The 20471-nt window shown below is 45.8% G+C and overlaps 1 protein-coding gene across 9 annotated transcripts in view; it reads left to right on the top strand.

Moving 5' to 3' along the window:
• LOC137518080 (uncharacterized) overlaps positions 1–13963 on the top strand; it is an 83799-nt gene extending 69836 nt beyond the window's left edge. For 8 of the 9 annotated variants that reach the window (XM_068235365.1, XM_068235360.1, XM_068235362.1 and 5 more), the window contains 3 exons: positions 7072–7230; positions 9449–9602; positions 12268–13963. In XM_068235365.1, coding sequence (XP_068091466.1) covers positions 7072–7230; positions 9449–9595 — 306 coding nt within the window. In that variant the 3' untranslated portion in view covers positions 9596–9602; positions 12268–13963. The remainder of the gene's footprint in view (positions 1–7071; positions 7231–9448; positions 9603–12267) is intronic. The other variant, XM_068235367.1, reaches the window with a different exon arrangement.
• Positions 13964–20471: the final 6508 nt, after the last annotated feature.

The following is a 20471-nucleotide window of genomic DNA, read 5'->3' as shown; positions in this document are numbered from 1 at the left end:
TTGTCACGAATGTACTCCTGCATGGCCAACTTCTCGGGACCGGACAAGTTATACAGGTGACCCCTAGGGGGCATACAACCAGCACGGAGATCAATGGGGCAATCGAACGGGCGATGAGGAGGTAATTGATCAGCAGACTTGGGACAAAAGACATCAGAAAAATCGGAATACACCTCAGGAACACCCTCCACGTACACCTTGGTCTGACCCAATGTCACCTTTCCTAGACACTGTTGGTGACAACGATCAGACCATCTGGTTACCTGACCCGTGGCCCAGTCGATTTGTGGAGAGTGGGCCTGTAACCAAGGCATACCTAAGATAATAGTGGAGGTTGACATGTTCAAAACGAAAAACTGTAGCTGTTCCCCATGCAATACCCCTATCGTGACCCTCACCTGCGGAGTCTGAGACAGGGGACGATCCCGTTGCAGCGGGGAATCGTCTACTGCCGTGACCTGAATGGGGGGACTTACTGGAGTGAGAGGAATACCCAACTCCCGAGCAAATTCAAGGTTCATAAAATTGGCCGCTGAGCCAGAGTCAATAAAAGCTTCAGTGTCCACAGACTTATCCTCCCACGTAATAGTACAGGGGAGAAGTAACTTCTTCTCTTTTTGGGGTGAGAATGAAGTGCCTAGGGTGTCACCCCCCACTACTCCTAGGCAGACCCGTTTCCCGACTTGTTAGGGCAGTTTCGCACCCTGTGCCCTGCTTCTGCACAATACAGGCACAGTTGTTCTGTTATTCTCTGCCTACGTTCCACCTGGGTCAATCTTGATCGACCAATTTGCATGGGTTCGGGTGGTGGTGAGGCTGGAGAGGGTGACACCGGTGGAGATGCCGTTACTGCGGGCGTACCAGAAGGTGCCACATACGAAGTCACCCTGACCCGGTGACTGCCCCTAGTCTGCCTCTGATGGCGTAGTCGACGATCGACTCTGATGGCCGATGATATGGCCTCATCGACTGTTGCGGGCTCGGGTAAGGTTAGCATCAAATCAGAGACCTCCTCCGACAACCCAGATAGAAAATAATCCATCAGAGCAAAATTGTCGAATCTGGCGGTAACAGACCACCTACGAAATTCTGCTGCGTAATCCTCGACCGACCCTCTGCCTTGCCGCAAAAGTTTGAGCTTCCGCTCTGAAGTTGCCGCAAGGTCAGGGTCGTCGTATATTACGGCCATAGCCTTAAAAAATTCCTCGACTGAGGTCAGAGCTAAACTAGTGGGGGACAGGTTGTATGCCCAGGACTGGGAATCACCAGTTAACAGTGTTTTAATGAAAATGACCCGTTGGGTCTCAGTCCCCGAGGATCGGGGTCTTAACTCGAAGTATGACAACACTCTACTCTTGAAATTCCGGAAGTCAGACTTGTGGCCGGAAAATTTATCAGGTACAGGCATACGTATGTCATCACTAGGAGGGGATCGCACTGAATCAACTGACGTCTGGAGGGTTTGCACAGAGCCTGAAAGGGCATCAATCAAAGCTTTGTGCTGGCCCAGTGCTTGATGAAGGTTATCCACCGAAGTGGCAAGCATACCCAGACGACCAGTGTTTGCGTCCATTTTGTTTTTTGGTCTGGCGTTCTGTAACGATCGGTGGGCGCAGAGAGTATCTGATTACCGGTGATCTGCAGTATCACCGGAAATACAGATATATACCAGATTATAAGTGAACTGCAGTCTCACCGATAATCCGATATACAAACTAACCTCTGATCACCCGAGTAGAGTGTAGTGTTTGGTGTAACTGTAACACTAAGAGGACAAGGCCTCAATGCAGTAAGGAGTACTGCACAGATTCCTTCCGCAGACCTGAGCTCTCCAAGACGGGAGGAGTCAGACTGATAGTAGGAAGGGATATCTGAAAGTGACCCTCAGGAGGAAGGATCGCTAACAGAGCGAGGAACCGCCTCTAACGGTAAGGTCGGTTCTCGAGGTCGGACAAGCCAGGTCGTACACACACGGACAGATAAAGTACAGGATCAGGAGGCAAAGTCAGAGTCAAAGTACAGGCAGGGTTCAGCAACGGGGTATCAGAAATATCGGGGTACAAAATCAGGAGGCAGAAGCAGAGTCAAGGAACGAGCCGGGGTTCGGCAACAGAGTATCAGAAATATCGAGGTGCAAGATCAGAGTTCAGGAGGATAGTCGAGGCAGGCAAAAGTCATAACATATAATCACAATCAAACTAGTACTTTAGCTATCAAATATCTAGCTAAGTGTAGGATTACAGCTCCAGCTGGTCCCGGCACACTTCAGGATCTGACTACGGATCTGGGTGCTCCCACGTATGTGATCGCACGCCAGACAAAGAGCAAGTGAACAACCAGCAGTATATATACTCTAGGACCTTTCCAGGACCTCCCTAATTGCTGGTCCAATGGGAGCAGTGGAATTTGTCAGCTGACCCAGCTGGTCAGCCGACACCCTTCTAACTGCTATTTAAACTCTGCCTCTGTGCTCGCGCGCGTGTAAGTCTGAATCTTGGTGGACTATCAGTCCCAGCCACACCAGTACTGTTTTGCAATGTATCTAATGCGGGGGTCGCCTCTGATGTGGATTCCGCCGTTACCAATGCGGATTCCGCCGCACTGCCCATGCGGCATGCGGCGTTTTTTCCGCGTTGTGACGCCATGCTGGACTCGGAAACAGCCGCCTCACCTCGAGAGACGGCGGCTTTTCCACGTTTCCTCACAGTTTATTGTATAGACAAGAAGGGTCGCATTTAAGCCAAGGCCACGTAGGCCATGGCCTAGGGCACCACAGGAGCAAGGGCGGGTGGGGGTAGGCTATACTGGGGGGGTGTTGCCTGGCTACCTATACTGGAGGGAGGGGAGTTATCATGTTATCTTTATGGAAGGTGGAAGGTTATCTGGCTTCTTATACTAGAGGGAAGTGGTCATCAGGCTACATATAATGGAGGGAAGGTGGGGTCATCAGTCTAAACTGGAGGTCGGGAAGGGTTATCTGGCGGGCTATACTAGAGGGAACGGTCAACAGGCTACCTATATTAAAGGGGGGGGCAGCCTTTGACAGTGGCCTTGGGTGGAAAAGAGTACAAATCCGGCCCAAGGGCTTTGGGAGAGAGTGGTAGGTGTTGCTGTCCCTCTCTTCGGGAGGCCCTACCCAAAACAGGCACCATGTGGCCTGGTATAGCTCTGCATGCTGAACCCCTCGTGGTCTGACTCTAAATTCTGGCTATATCAGCCTGCATCGGTGATAGGGGGAGACTTGGAAGGAGGGAGCCCATGCTGTCCGTATTCAATGTGACAGGGGCGGGCCTAAAGCAAACTTTCTTGAATACAGATGCATTGCCAGAGAATAAAGTGCATCCTCTCCTGAGCACAGCAGGTGTGGCATACACATACACTGCCCCCCACAGATCACCAGAGTGGACAGCGCCTCCGTACGATAGAGTGTCAACTGAGCCAAAAATGTGGTAAGCAGTAAAAGATAACCCATGAGAAAAGATTAGTACAGCGGGTCACTGAGAGAAGCTATAACAGTAGTGAAAGCCCTGGCTACAAGAGCTTATAATCTAATTACTATCACAAGCCTTCAGGGTCAGTATTCAAACAGGAAACAATATTCCCCAATAACCTCCATCAGTAATGATCTGCAGACAGTAATCTTATAGGGGAGGGCGAGTTATGCTGTACATGAAATACACTTCATGATCTGGCGATGATGATTGTGTAATGTTTGGGTAACTTCAGGTCATCGTTTCTGGGTTGTCTGTTCTTGCTTTGCTGTGACATGCTCTTATTCTGTGTCCTCCTAAGGTTGGTATTTTGTGCCTCGTTCTCACTCTTGTCATTCTGTCCTAGTCTGTGCCGATATTCTACCATGTCTGGTCTAGTGAAGTCAGGTGTTCTGGTCTTGCTGTGCTGTGACATGCTCCTATTCTATGTTCTCCTAGGATGCTATTTAGGGCCTGAGCCCACTAACGCAGTTGTGTCCGCTTCTGTCCACATTTCAGCATCTGTAACATTGATGTGTAACTGAAAAGCAGACTCAACTGCGTTAGTGGGCTCAGGCCCTTAGTGCCTCGTTCTCACTCTTGCTTTGAGTCATCCTGTCCTAGTCTGTGCCGATATTCTACCATGTCTGGTCTAGTGAAGTCAGGTGTTCTGGTCTTGCTTTGCTGTGACATGCTCTTATTCTATGTTCTCCTAGGATGCTATTTAGGGCCTGAGCCCACTAACGCAGTTGTGTCCGCTTCTGTCCACATTTCAGCATCTGTAACATTGATGTGTAACTGAAAAGCAGACTCAACTGCGTTAGTGGGCTCAGGCCCTTAGTGCCTCGTTCTCACTCTTGCTTTGAGTCATCCTGTCCTAGTCTGTGCCGATATTCTACCATGTCTGGTCTAGTGAAGTCAGGTGTTCTGGTCTTGCTTTGCTGTGACATGCTCTTATTCTATGTTCTCCTAGGATGCTATTTAGGGCCTGAGCCCACTAACGCAGTTGTGTCCGCTTCTGTCCACATTTCAGCATCTGTAACATTGATGTGTAACTGAAAAGCAGACTCAACTGTGTCAGTGGGCTCAGGCCCTTAGTGCTTCGTTCTCACTCTTGCTTTGAGTCATCCTGTCCTAGTCTGTGCCGATATTCTACCATGTCTGGTCTAGTGAAGTCAGGTGTTCTGGTCTTGCTTTGCTGTGACATGCTCTTATTCTATGTTCTCCTAGGTTGCTATTTAGGGCCTGAGCCCACTAACGCAGTTGTGTCCGCTTCTGTCCACATTTCAGCATCTGTAACATTGATGTGTAACTGAAAAGCAGACTCAACTGCGTTAGTGGGCTCAGGCCCTTAGTGCCTCGTTCTCACTCTTGCTTTGAGTCATCCAGTCCTAGTCCGTGCCGATATACTACCATGTCTGGTCTAGCGAGGTCAGGAGAACCTAAAAGGCCTCTGCATAAATCTCAGGTTCAAGAGCATGAAATGTTTTCTTGCTAGCTGACTTGTGTGGGAAAAAAAAGAGGAAACCTCAACACAGGTGGAAGGGTTTAGTGCACAATGCTTTTGCATTTTGGAAGTGAATATCGTCCATTAAGCAACCGGATACAATTTACATTATAGTTTTTATCATTACTAGATTAGTGTTTGAGTGCAGAGTTTGTTTGCATAGAAATTGACCACTCCCCTCAAGCTGCTTTACCATTTAAAACCTGGACCCTCAACATGATGAGCATAGCTTTCTTTGCTGGTGAGGTCACCCTCTGGTGTGGTTTGGGGGTCGGAGAGTTGCTCCTGTGGTTTTCTTGTCAGTGTATAATCTTCGGTTATGTCTTCGGTTATGTCTCATCTGGCCTTGTGTTTTTGTGTGGTGGCATTATACATGGTTTGATGTAACCACATGACTGGGACCGCTTCCCGTGAGTGCATAATGTCACATTATGTGGCCTGAGGGCTCTGGGCTGAACACACATTCTTTGATTCCAGCTGTTGGTATGAAGAGGAAGGGTTAATATCTATGGGTATCACTGATCCATTCACATAAGTCTCTGTATTAGAGAAGAAGATTGGAACTTGATTGGGAGGAAGTGGGAAAGGCTGATCGGGAACTATGAGAACAGATGATAAATAAACTTATTCTAAAGGAATTCTGGCTTACTGTGGTTCCTGTGCATAAAAATCTCTTAGTTAATTGTGAAAGTCAATCATACCTACCAACTTTTGAAACCAGGAAAAAGGGACACTAAGACACACCCCTGCCACACTTTTAGCCATGCCCCAATATAGTCACTGCTATACAGTTCACTGGTGTTTGGTGGCACCCTCCCTCCCCTATACAGTTCCCTGGTGTCTAGTGGTCCCCACCCTCCTATATACAGTTCCCTGGTTTCTAGTAGTCCCCTTTCACTCTGTAAAAATAAAAGGTCTCTGTAATACCTTGTCTTCTATAACTATCTGCTTCACCTAAGCCCAGCACTAACCTACCCCTACCTATGCCTAACACTAACCTCCTGTTTACCTACGCCCAACATTAACCTCTCCCTACCTACTACCAACACTAACCTCCCCCTATCTACGCCCAACACTAACCTCCCCTACCTACGCCCAACACTAACCTCTCCCTACCTACTACCAACACTAACCTCCCCCTATCTGCGCCCAACACTAACCTCCTCCTACCTACATGCAACTCTAACCTTCCCCTACCTACGCCCAACACTAACCTCCCCTCTACCTATGCCCAATAATAACCTTTACCTTCTTATGTCTAACACTAACCTCCCCCTACCTATGCCCAATACTAACCTCCCCTCTACCCATGCTTAACACTAACCTCGCACCCTACCTATGCCACACACTAACCTCCCTCTACCTATGCCTAACAGTAGCCTCCCCCTACCTGCACCCAACACCAACCTCCGCCTACCTATGCCTAACACTAACCTCTCCCTACATACACCTAACACTAACCTCTGCCTACCTATGCCTAATACTAGCCTCCTCCCTACCTATGCTCAACACTAACCTCCCTCTACATACACCTAACACTAACCTCTCCCTACATACACCTACCACTAACCCCCACCTACCTATGCCTAATACTAGCCTCCTCCCTACCTATGCTCAACGCTAACCTCTCCCTACATACACCTAACACTAACCTCTCCCTACATACACCTAACACTAACCTCCCTCCACATACACCTAACACTAACCTCTCCCTACATACACCTAACACTAACTCCTATGCCTAATACTAGCCTCCTCCCTACCTATGCTAACACTACGTACCTACGCCCAGCACTTACCTCCCCCTACCTACATCCAACACTAACACTAAGGATCAGTGGGGTTTGAATTATAGAACTACATCTTTTTGTATACTAATTGTTTTTAGTACTTGTGTCTAGGAGTGTGACGAGGGTGTGGTTAGAAGTGTCTCTCTTTTTATATCTTAAAATTTGGGAAGTATGTGTAGTTCAGTTAAAGCAACCACATACTGTAGAGGCTGTAGTCTCACAAACTGCCATAGATTGCCCCACATAAGAAAGGGGGATGAAAGTGGAATGTGCCACCACTAAAGGGTTGTCTCTATCTTGGCAGAGCCCAACTACAACAACAGCAAGAAGAGAGGTGAAGGCACCAACTGTGACCCGACAACGGCCCTGGCAGGCCCAGCGGTACGCTGATACTGAGAGACCATGTGTGCCTCCCAGATGTGTCCCCAACTGGAGGCATGAATCGTCCAGCTCCAGTGAAGAGGTGAGAGGACAATGCTGAGAGTTATTAATGTCAGTTGTCAATGACCTGGAGACCCCAGAGGAACCCAGTGTGGGCTAAAATGGAAATTCCAAAATATAGATTCCTTATCGGAGAACAGTTACAACCAGGCTGTGCATCCTACTTGGAGATATACTGCTGAGATGTATAGTAAAACCCCCATTATCCAGCACCGATGGGGATTAGCTGGTGACACAGATAATTGTAGTTTCTGGTTGCTTGAGAGGCAAAAAACTGTATCAGTCTACAATAAACACATATAATTTTATTGAATCTGCATACAAAATCCCCCCATTTACCCCCATAAAAAAATCGAGCCTCAGAGTGTATATTAACCTGGCATACACAGCCGGCCATGTCACTCACACTGCACTCACATGCACCCCACACACTCAGATATTGCACTCCCGGGAGTAATTCCAATAGCAATAGCTATGTTCCTCTGCCATGTGTGGGCTATAGCCTCAGATCCGAATTGCGTAGAAACTGCTGTATATGGCAAATAATGAATTGTCCCAGTTTATTCCAGGTTAGCAATTCACGTTTTTACAAACAGTTTATGCACTCTATATGCAGATATGTTCAAGGATGAGCTCAGGGGGAGTGGAGATAGGCATGCAGTTGTATTAGTCCATGCAATGGGGGCCCCCAGGTGTTAGTCCGATTATTGTTTCACACAGCTTGAGAGGCAATGCAAAAAATAGGCATAACTAAAAAAAACAGTACTATACCTCACACTGTATACTTACCATAACCTTTGTATTAATGTCAGACTTAACTTAAGGTAACAGAGGTTTAATGCTGTATAAAGTAGTGTAAAAGTAGCTTTATGCATCCTGCAAGGCCAGGATTTTTTTTCTGGTTGCTTAAGACTTCTGGTTAACTGAGTTCTGGATAAGAGGGGTTTTACTGTATTTGTACTTTAACAATAAATTACGTTTTGAGCCTTAAGGTGACCACTAGCGATACAATTTGCTGAACGATTTTTTATGAACGATTATTTGTATGCACGATCTGAAATGATCTTTTGGGACCACTATCGGACAAAAATCTCCTAACCAATCCGATCAGATTGACGGGATCGATCAGAAAATCAGATCGATTTCATTATTCTGATTGGATTGGTTAGGAGATTTTGGTCCGTTAGCAATCCCAAATGTTAATTTCTGATCGTTCATATGAATAATCGATCGTAAACGATCGTCTGTTGAATTGTATCATTAGTGGCTCTTTACATTCTCGTGCAATCTACACTGCTTATAGTCATTGGGCACTGAGCTAAAGTAAGGGTTAATAGTAAATCCATCAAATACCATCTGGGCCCCCTTTGCTCCAGGGCCCCATTAGTAAAATACATCACCAGCTTGCGTATAGCTTACCCTCCTGTTACCTCTTGTGACTTCCTCTTATCCCCATTTCAGTGGAATCTGGTATGGGCAGAGCTTTCTCTCCTATAGTATCATTGTATGTATGGGTGGGTTGTAACGTATTAATGTGTGTATTAAACAGCAAGGTGTTCCATAAAGCTGTGTATTTGTGTTGGGATTGTAAAAGCAGCAGGGACAACCATACTATACCAGGAAAAAATACACCTATAAGTATTTAAATACTTGTTCTACTTACATAACATATACATAACATATACATTGTACTGTCCACATTTTGATTTCAGTGAATCTTATATAGTAAATAAAGAGAAAACTGTTCCAGGCATTTTCCATCTTTACTGCCTCTGACTGAAGCCAATCTTGATGTCATTTCCTCCCTTACTTTTTTCTCCTATCTAGATTGCTTTGTAAGCACATGTGAGCACAGTATAGATTGCATTTCAGCAGCTTCTGCAGAGGGGTGAAGTGCATTTCACTTCTCAGCCTTGTGTCATACTGAACTGCCCTCAGCCAATCATTGAGGATCAGGAATGTGGGAGGGGTGATGAAAAGCTTCCCTCTCCCCGGCAATGTACCAGAATAGAGTCAGACTGACTGAGACAAGATTCATTACAGCAGACACATTTATGATTATATTGGAATGCTTGCAATGCAGACTGCATGTAGACTACATAATAAACACAGAGCAGTGGGTAAATGGAATTGGATTTTGTGGCTGACAATCCCGCTTTAAACGTACTCTGTCTTTATGACGGTGGCCATCTTTCCCCGGAACGCATCACAAAATAATGGTGATATTTTTCCCTCTGCAGATGACAGTGGACAGACGTCCTCCTCCTCCACGCAGCAGAATGCAGCCAATAAGGCAAAGGGTGGGACCTCACTGCCGACGCCTGGGCTGCAGGACTCCTCTGGGGTCCACTGTGGGCGGCGATTCCAGCTCCAGCGAAGAGGACTGAGCTGCAGGTGCGACTGAACATCACAGCTTTCACTACGCTATAACCTTATTGCCACACCTCCAGCTTTCACTACGCTATAACATTATTACCACACCTCCAGCTTTCTCTACGCTATAACATTGTTACCACACCTCCAGCTTTCTCTACGCTATAACATTATTACCACACCTCCAGCTTTCACTACACTATAACATTATTACCACACCTCCAGCTTTCACTACACTATAACATTATTACCACACCTCCAGCTTTCACTACACTATAACATTATTACCACACCTCCAGCTTTCACTACACTATAACATTATTACCACACCTCCAGCTTTCACTACGTTATAACATTATTACCACACCTCCAGCTTTCACTACGCTATAACATTATTACCACACCTCCAGCTTTCACTACACTATAACATTATTACCACACCTCCAGCTTTCACTACGCTATAACATTATTACCACACCTCCAGCTTTCACTACGCTATAACATTATTACCACACCTCCAGCTTTCACTACACTATAACATTATTACCACACCTCCAGCTTTCACTACACTATAACATTATTACCACACCTCCAGCTTTCACTACGCTATAACATTATTACCACACCTCCAGCTTTCACTACGCTATAACATTATTACCACACCTCCAGCTTTCACTACGCTATAACATTATTACCACACCTCCAGCTTTCACTACGCTATAACATTATTACCACACCTCCAGCTTTCTCTACGCTATAACATTATTACCACACCTCCAGCTTTCACTACGCTATAACATTATTACCACACCTCCAGCTTTCTCTACGCTATAACATTGTTACCACACCTCCAGCTTTCACTACGCTATAACATTATTACCACACCTCCAGCTTTCTCTACGCTATAACATTGTTACCACACCTCCAGCTTTCACTACACTATAACATTATTACCACACCTCCAGCTTTCACTACGCTATAACATTATTACCACACCTCCAGCTTTCACTACACTATAACATTATTACCACACCTCCAGCTTTCACTACGCTATAACATTATTACCACACCTCCAGCTTTCACTACGCTATAACATTATTACCACACCTCCAGCTTTCACTACGCTATAACATTATTACCACACCTCCAGCTTTCACTACGCTATAACATTATTACCACACCTCCAGCTTTCACTACGCTATAACATTATTACCACACCTCCAGCTTTCTCTACGCTATAACATTATTACCACACCTCCAGCTTTCTCTACGCTATAACATTGTTACCACACCTCCAGCTTTCACTACACTATAACATTATTACCACACCTCCAGCTTTCTCTACGCTATAACATTATTACCACACCTCCAGCTTTCTCTACGCTATAACATTGTTACCACACCTCCAGCTTTCACTACACTATAACATTATTACCACACCTCCAGCTTTCACTACGCTATAACATTATTACCACACCTCCAGCTTTCACTACACTATAACATTATTACCACACCTCCAGCTTTCACTACACTATAACATTATTACCACACCTCCAGCTTTCTCTACGCTATAACATTGTTACCACACCTCCAGCTTTCACTACGCTATAACATTATTACCACACCTCCAGCTTTCTCTACGCTATAACATTGTTACCACACCTCCAGCTTTCACTACACTATAACATTATTACCACACCTCCAGCTTTCACTACGCTATAACATTATTACCACACCTCCAGCTTTCTCTACGCTATAACATTATTACCACACCTCCAGCTTTCACTACGCTATAACATTATTACCACACCTCCAGCTTTCTCTACGCTATAACATTGTTACCACACCTCCAGCTTTCACTACGCTATAACATTATTACCACACCTCCAGCTTTCACTACGCCGGCTCTGAGGGGCCATATAACATTATTACCACGCCTCCAGCTTTCACTACGCCGCCTCTGAGGAGCCATATAACATTATTACCACACCTCCAGCTTTCACTACGCTGGCTCTGAGGAGCCATATAACATTATTACCACACCTCCAGCTTTCACTACGCTTTCTCTGAGGGGCCATATAACATTATTGCCACACCTCCAGCTTTCACTACGCTTTTCTCTGAGGGGCCATATAACATTATTACCACACCTCCAGCTTTCACTACACTTTCTCTGAGGGGCCATATAACATTATTACCACACCTCCAGCTTTCACTACGCCGGCTCTGAGGAGCCATATAACATTATTACCACACCTCCAGCTTTCACTACGCCGCCTCTGAGGAGCCATATAACATTATTGCCACACCTCCAGCTTTCACTACGCTTTTCTCTGAGGGGCCATATAACATTATTACCACACCTCCAGCTTTCACTACGCCGGCTCTGAGGGGCCATATAACATTATTACCACACCTCCAGCTTTCACTACACTGGCTCTGAGGGGCCATATAACATTATTACCACACCTCCAGCTTTCACTACACTATAACATTATTGCCACACCTCCAGCTTTCACTACACCAGCTTTCACTACACTGGCTCTGAGGAGCTATATAACATTATTACAACACCTCCAGTTTTTACTACAACTATGGTTGTGATTAGATTGTGAGCCCCTCTGAGGGACAGTTAAATGCCAGCTGGGTTTATTCATTGATTTAACAAACTTGTGTCTCCCTGCAGAGCAGCAGCCAGTTCCCGCCAGGAGGAGGAGCCAAGCTGCGATATGACGAGGATATCCCTGGAGGCAGCGGAGTGTCTGAGTGTTGGACGCATCACCATTATTAGCTGAAAGCAGGAATACCATGTTATACGCACATTATCCAGAGAGGGCGCTCACCTAATTACTCTTTCTATACATTGGAATAATCTGTAAATTCTGAGACACCTGATGGGAATTACTAGAGATCCGAATTTTGCCAATATTAGTGCAGGGCATTGATATCCTATTCCTTTTAGATTGCTAGCCTTGGGGCCCGGGGCCCTCCTATGCAGTTTTTGGTGCGTAGTACTTCATGTCACTGTTAATTTTTCATCTTCTATTAACACTCTAGTTAAAATTCCCAGGATTAACATGCATATGATAGTACATTTGCAGTAATTAGCAATTGCAAACCCTTAATAGAAAACAGGCAGGATGTTGAGCTGCAGCGCTGGACACAAAGTGATAATTTGTAAGTAACAGAGGAGGAAGGTGGGCAGGATCTTGTAATCAGCTCTGCGCTGGGGAAGCAACTCCCACTCTTCTGGCAGCAAGTAAACAGGAATGAGGCACCTGCATACTTTCAATATATTTATTGCAAAAATTCTAGACTTGCAATGCACAAGATGTTATACAATGCTATTTAATTATAATTTACTATCATATGCGTTAAAAAAAAATGAAGACCGACCTAGGATTTTAAAGTGAACGCGAGGGGAGAGGAATATGGAGGCTTTCCTTTAAAACAATGTACATTGCCTGGCGGTCCTGCTTTTCTAATACTGTTAGCCATAGACCCTGGAACAAGCATGCAGCAGATTGGGTACTCTGACTCTGGATTAGCCATATGCTTGTTCCAGGGTTTTGATTCAGACACTACTTATGCTAGAAGATCAGCATGATTGCCAGGCAACTGGCATTGTTTACAAGGAAATACATATGGCAGCCTGCAAATATCTCTCACCACAGGTTCCTTTTTAAACAATCTTATAGACTGAATAGATATTTTCCATCTTACCCAGTCATTTATAATATCTTATACAAAATGTATCATGTTTTCCCTCTTTTCCATACAATTATTTTGTTAAAATGACATGTGTGGCCCCCTATATAAGTCCCTGGAGGCCTTGGTGGAGGTGTGTTTACTCATATAAAGAATGAGGCTTTGTTTACATCTAAAATCGCAATCACTGAGGCCAGCGTTTCGCGATTTTGTGAGTGTTTTTTTTTTTTTTGCAGAGCGATATAACATTGTTTGTTTTGCGTCAGGAAGTGAACTCTTTGACCCGGAAAAGAATAAATACAATGTACTTATTCTTAGAAGCGCGAACGCAATCGACGCACAAAGCGATTTTGTGAGTGTTTGTGTTTTTCCTATACCTTCCATTGTAGCAAGATCACCCTAAAAATGGTACAGGCAGCGCTATGCTGAGCGGATCGGAAACAAACCGCTCAGATGTGAACTGTCTCATAGGAAATCATTGCACAAGCGCTTTTGAAAATCGCCAGCACTTAAAAAAAACGCAAAACGCCCTAGGTGTGAACAAGCCCTGAATGCTGTTAGAATGTATTTGTATCTACATTGTTACATGAGTCATGGGGCCCAATCACCGCCCTTAGTAAAACGAGGAGATTTCTGATATGTAACTTCATAAATAAAGATAACTGTAGGATGAGTCTGTGCTGTTTGTCTTATTCCTGCCTGAGTTATGTGTGTTTCCTTGTGGAAAGGTAAGGTCAGTGAGATGCTTATTTCTCCACCTTGAAAGGATCTAAACTGTACGCACAGGGGCGTAACTAGAAATCACTGGGCCCCCTGCGAAAAATTTGGGTGCCACCCCCCACGCTTTTTGCACAGGTAAACTGAGAACCAATGTTGCCTAGTGCACACTTCAATGTGTTTTCCCCATGCAGATAAAACAGACAGCAGTGAAACATTGCATGCATTTACTATATCAATTACATTAGCTTATGTGATACAACGTGTGTTTTCACACACACAGACACAAATGATGTGCAGAAAATGCATACAGAAAACCAACAGGCGAGTGTGCTCCCAGCCTCAGCTTATTACACTCACTCTGTCCATCTCTGATGGAGCAGAACTGGCTCCAACATCACTACAGTACACAGCACTTGGGGAGGGGTAGAGAGGTTGGTAGCTGGGCGCTGTACACAAGACCCTGCTGCACACTGAATAGGGACAGTCTACAAATCTTTGTCTACAAAACTTTGTATGATTCCTTATCAGTGGCTGAGCAGATGCAGTCATTAGAACAATTGTGCAGAGAGCAGAATGTTTTTTTTCTCTCCGTGCCCTTAGTTGTCAGTCTCTCAGGACAAAGAAAAGAAAATTCTCCCCTCACGGGGCCCCCTGTGTCTTACGCAGCATTATCAGCTGGAAAGAGATGCAAAGCAATGCCCGATACTTTATTGGTGGGTAGTTATCAGCCCCTGGGCACAAATTTACACTCTGTGAGAAGCCCCAAGTGTGTGACCCCTACATGATATTCCATATGCTCTGCGTGGGCCCTTTAGGTAGTTTCCCAGTCCCTGAATGTCCTTCCTCAGCACCTGAGAATACTTCCTAAGCCCCTGAGAATACTTCCCCAGAACCTGAGTTTTCTTTCACAGAACCCAAGAATACTTGCCCTGCTTTCATAGCCCCGGGGTGTGGTTTCCAGATGACATGAGAGAATTTCTATGTCTCCTCATCAACGTACTTCCTCATCCCGAGTTGGTCTACACATATCCTGAGTGGGCTTTCACAATCAGTATCTGTATATGTTTCCACAGCTCCCAAATCCTAATGTGTGTTTCTTTCCACTGCTACAGCTTACGTTGTGTGTTACATATGGACGAATCTTAGCAGAATTCTCCTTTTAGATTTAAAGTGTAACTGTCGGGTATAAAATCAAAAATTAATTCTTTATTTTTATTTGGTAAACAAGTAATAAGGATGCTAACCAGGCAATCCAAAAATTATAATCTGTATTAATTTTCTTGTTTATAAATGATCATTCCCCAGTTTACCTGACTCTTATTTGGTACACACACAATTTGGTACACAAAAAAGGAAGTTGCAGGGCATGCTGGGTTGTCATTTTTTGCTTCAGTACATTAGTTAAGTCTTAGGGGAAATAAAGAAGCAAAAAAAGACAACCCAGCATGCCCTGCAACGTACCAAATAAGAGTCAGGTAAACCGGGGAATGATCATTTATAAACAAGAAAAGTAATAGAGTTTTTAACTTTTGGATTGCCTGGTTAGCATCCTTATTACTTGTTTACCAGATAAAACTAAATAATTGATTTATGATTTTATGCCCGACAGTTATTAAAGGACCTCTGTCGAAAATCTTAAAATTTAAAATACATGTAAACATATACAAATAAGGACGTTTCTTCCAGAGTAAAATGAGCCATAAATTACTTTTCTCCTACGTCGCTGTCACTTACAGTAAGTAGTAGAAATCTGACATTACCGTCAGATTTTGGACTAGCCCATCTCCTCATCGGGGGAAGAGGGGGGGGGGGGTGTCTCAGGGTTTTCTTTATTTTTAAATGCACTCAGTGAATGGCAGTTGCTCTGTCCAACTGCACAAAAAGTGTGCAGCGAGCAGGGAGGCTGGCCAGCATCTACTGTAAGTGACAGTAACATAGGAGAAAAGTAATTTATGGCTCATTTTACTCTGGAAGAAATGTACTTCTTATTTGCATGTGTTTTAAATGTTACGATGTTACAGTTCCTCTTTAAATATAGATAGAAACTGCTGACAGGTGACCCCTGCTTTCCTCAGTATTGGGGGGGCCACAAACTTCCCCCCACTCCTCATCTGTAGGAAGGCCAGATAACCTCTCACATATCTCATGCTCTTCCCTTCTACTTCCTGTTATTTCCTCATGCTATAGATAATCCGCTAGTGTGACAACCTTCCAACAATATCAGCTGCCCCCCATATAAACACATACACACCACATACACACTGCAGACACACACATACACTGCTGACACACACACACACAAACTGCAAACAAACACAAATACACACACTGCAGACACACACACACACACACACACACACATACACACACACACACATACACACACACACTGCAGACACACACATACACTACAGACACACACACATAGCAGCTGTAGCTATAACATGGGTCCCCATAGCAGGGACGGATCTAGACCAAGTTACCCCAAGTTGCGCCTGGGGCAAGGTCAGGTTTTGGCGCCTAAACTGCCATTCCCCATCCACATTTTGCCGCCTTTTTAAGAATTCAACAAACTGCGCCTGGGGCAAGAGACCCGCTTGCTCCCCCCTAGATCCGTCCCTGCCCCATAGCAGAATTTTGGCAGGGGCCCCGAAAATTAATATCAGGCACCTTTGTGCCCCCGCCCCCTCCCCCCCCCCCCCCCCCCCCCCCCCACACACACACACACACACACACCACACAAATGTTTTAGGTATCCAGAGATGCCCTCAGAATTAGAAGGCCCTCCAGCATTGGTAGTCAGAGGTACCCCCAGTATTAGGTAGCCTTCCAGTATGGGTATTCAGAGGGGCCCACCGTATTAGATAGCCCTGAGTATGACTAGCCCCAAATGTCAGTAGCCAGAGTGGCCCCCAGTATTAGGTAGCCAGATGTGAAGTGAGTTAACTTCTCTCTACTCTGCTCATATAACTTTGCAACCCAGGGAGTCTGCCACAGACCCCCTTATCGCTGCCAGCAATTGCGCCAGGGCCCCCGGCTATGGGCCCCAGCAACTGCTATGGTGATCCCTACCCCACTGCTGCAGACACACACACACACACACACACACACACACACACACACACACACACACACACACTGCAGACACACATACACACACACACACACACACACACTGCAGACACACATAAACACACACACACTGCACACACACACACTCTGCACACATACACACAGACACACACACACTGCAGGCACACACACACACACTGCAGACGCACATACACAAACACACTGCAGACGCACATACACACACACACACAGACACACACACAGACACACACACAGACACACACACAGACACACACAGACACATACACACAGACACACACACACTGCAGACACACACACACACACACACGCACACACACTGCAGACACACATCCACACACACACTGCAGACATACACACATAAACACACACACACCAGATGACACATCTGACACTCCGGTATGTACCGAGGAATTCAGCATCATCTATATTTAGAATTAGAGCAGGGAGAGGCTTTGCTGCTGCCACATAGCTCTGGGAGGTCACAGCAAATAATCAAGAAATCCTGGCCAATCTCTGCAGCTGCTCTGAGTGATGTCACACGGGTCCCAGCAACATACTGAGGGGTCTCAGGGCCTCAGTGACAGAGCGAGAATAATCATGCAATCCTTAGCTAATCTCTGAAGCTGCTCTGAGTGATGTCACACGGGTCCCAGCAACACACTGAGGGGTCTCAGGGCCTAAGTGACAGAGCCCAGCCAATCTCTGCAGCTGCTCTGAGTGATGTCACACGGGTCCCAGCAACACACTGAAGGGTCTCAGGGCCTCAGTGACAGAGTCCGGCCAATCTCTGCAGCTGCTCTGAGTGATGTCACACGGGTCCCAGCAACACACTGAGGGGTCTCAGGGCCTCAGTGACAGAGCCTGGCCAATCTCTGCAGCTGCTCTGAGTGATGTCACACGGGTCCTAGCAACACACTGAGGGGTCTCAGGGCCTCAGTGACAGAGCCCGGCCAATCTCTGCAGCTGCTCTGAGTGATGTCACACGGGTCCCAGCAACACACTGAGGGGTCTCAGGGCCTCAGTGACAGAGCCCGGCCAATCTCTGCAGCTGCTCTGAGTGATGTCACACGGGTCCCAGCAACACACTGAGGGGTCTCAGGGCCTCAGTGACAGAGCCCAGCCAATCTCTGCAGCTGCTCTGAGTGATGTCACACGGGTCCCAGCAACACACTGAGGGGTCTCAAGGCCTCAGTGACAGAGCGAGAATAATCATGCAATCCTCAGCCAATCTCTGAAGCTGCTCTGAGTGATGTCACACGGGTCCCAGCAACACACTGAGGGGTCTCAGGGCCTCAGTGACAGAGCCCAGCCAATCTCTGCAGCTGCTCTGAGTGATGTCACATGGGTCCTAGCAACACACTGAGGGGTCTCAGGGCCTCAGTGACAGAGCCCGGCCAATCTCTGCAGCTGCTCTGAGTGATGTCACACGGGTCCCAGCAACACACTGAGGGGTCTCCGGGCTTCAGTGACAGAGCCCGGCCAATCTCTGCAGCTGCTCTGAGTGATGTCCCACGGGTCCCAGCAACACACTGAGGGGTCTCAGGGCCTCAGTGACAGAGCCCGGCCAATCTCTGCAGCTGCTCTCAGTGATGTCACACGGGTCCCAGCAACACACTTAGGGGTCTCAGGGCCTCAGTGACAGAGCCCGGCCAATCTCTGCAGCTGCTCTGAGTGATGTCACACGGGTCCCAGCAACACACTGAAGGGTCTCAGGGCCTCAGTGACAGAGCCCGGCCAATCTCTGCAGCTGCTCTGAGTGATGTCACACGGGTCCTAGCAACACACTGAGGGGTCTCAGGGCCTAAGTGACAGAGCCTGGACAATCTCTGCAGCTGCTCTGAGTGATGTCACACGGGTCCCAGCAACACACTGAGGGGTCTCAGGGCCTCAGTGACAGAGCCCGGCCAATCTCTGCAGCTGCTCTGAGTGATGTCACATGGGTCCCAGCAACACACTGAGGAGTCTCAGGGCCTCAGTGACAGAGCCCGGCCAATCTCTGCAGCTGCTCTGAGTGATGTCACACGGGTCCCAGCAACACACTGAGCGGTCTCAGGGCTTCAGTGACAGAGCCCGGCCAATCTCTGCAGCTGCTCTGAGTGATGTCACACGGGTCCCAGCAACACACTGAGGGGTCTCAGGGCCTCAGTGACAGAGCAATGTCTTCTCACACCACTAACTGAGGGGAATGGAAAGCTACAATAGAAGACTAGCTACATTTATGACATACAGCAAAGTCCCCTTTATCCGGAACTCAGGCAACTAGAAGTCTCAACTGATCGTCATGTCTGAAGAGGATAATGGGGACCTTTTTGGGAGGCTTTTTTGGGGTGCTTGAATCACAAAAGGAATCCGCACACAGACTTGGTTAGGAATAACTTAAATTTATTGTCCCATTGTACACAAATACAAAGTCCATTCATCTAAGCCGACAATAGTTTCGTGGCCTGACAGGTCCCTATTATCAAGGCACAAGCAGTCAGAATATACTGTATATTGCATATATTCTGTCTGCTTGTGCCTTGATAAAGGGGACCTGTCAGGCCCCAAAACAATCATTGGCTTAGATGAATAGACTGGGTACACACATTAGATAAAAGTCTTTGGAAAATGAAAGATCACAGACCAATTTTACCCCTTCCATGTAGTATGAGAGCATTTCTACACATTCTATTCTATTGAGCTGAACTCCCCATCAGATGAAAATCTTTGCAAGATGCTGCACACAAGGATGCTGTACACATCATTTATTATTATTTATTATTTATATAGCGCTGACATCTTTCACAGCGCTGTACAGAGTATATATAGTCTTTTCACTTAAAGGACACCCGAGGCGAAAATAAACGAATGAAATAAACGATTGTATCTATCTTTCTTCTCCTGAAAATGACTTTTAAGATATTCCACAGTTTAATTTGATGTTTAAATGGACTTTTTAAGTTTTAACTGTTTTATTGTTTTTGCTTAACCCATTCAGGTTCCGTCGTTTTCATGTGAGAAATGTTCACCTCCCATTCATTAGCCTATAACTTTATCACTACTTATCACAATGCACTGATCTATATCTTGTTCTTTCCGCCACCAATTAGGCTTTCTTTGGGGGGTACATTTTGGTAAGAGCCACTTTACTGTAAATGCATTTTAACAGGAAGAATAAGAAAAAAATGGAAAAATTCATTATTTCTCAGTTTTCAGCCATTATAGTTTTAAAATAATACATGCCTCCATAATTAAAACTTGCGTATTGTATTTGTCCATATGTCCCGGTTATTACACCGTTAAAATTGTGTCCCTATCACAATGTGTGGCGACAATATTTTATTTGGAAATAAAGGTGCATTTTTTCCA

The sequence above is a fragment of the Hyperolius riggenbachi genome, chromosome 5 (assembly GCF_040937935.1).
Source record: "Hyperolius riggenbachi isolate aHypRig1 chromosome 5, aHypRig1.pri, whole genome shotgun sequence".
Lineage (NCBI taxonomy): Eukaryota > Metazoa > Chordata > Amphibia > Anura > Hyperoliidae > Hyperolius > Hyperolius riggenbachi.
This window is presented reverse-complemented; position numbering and strand designations above follow the sequence as displayed.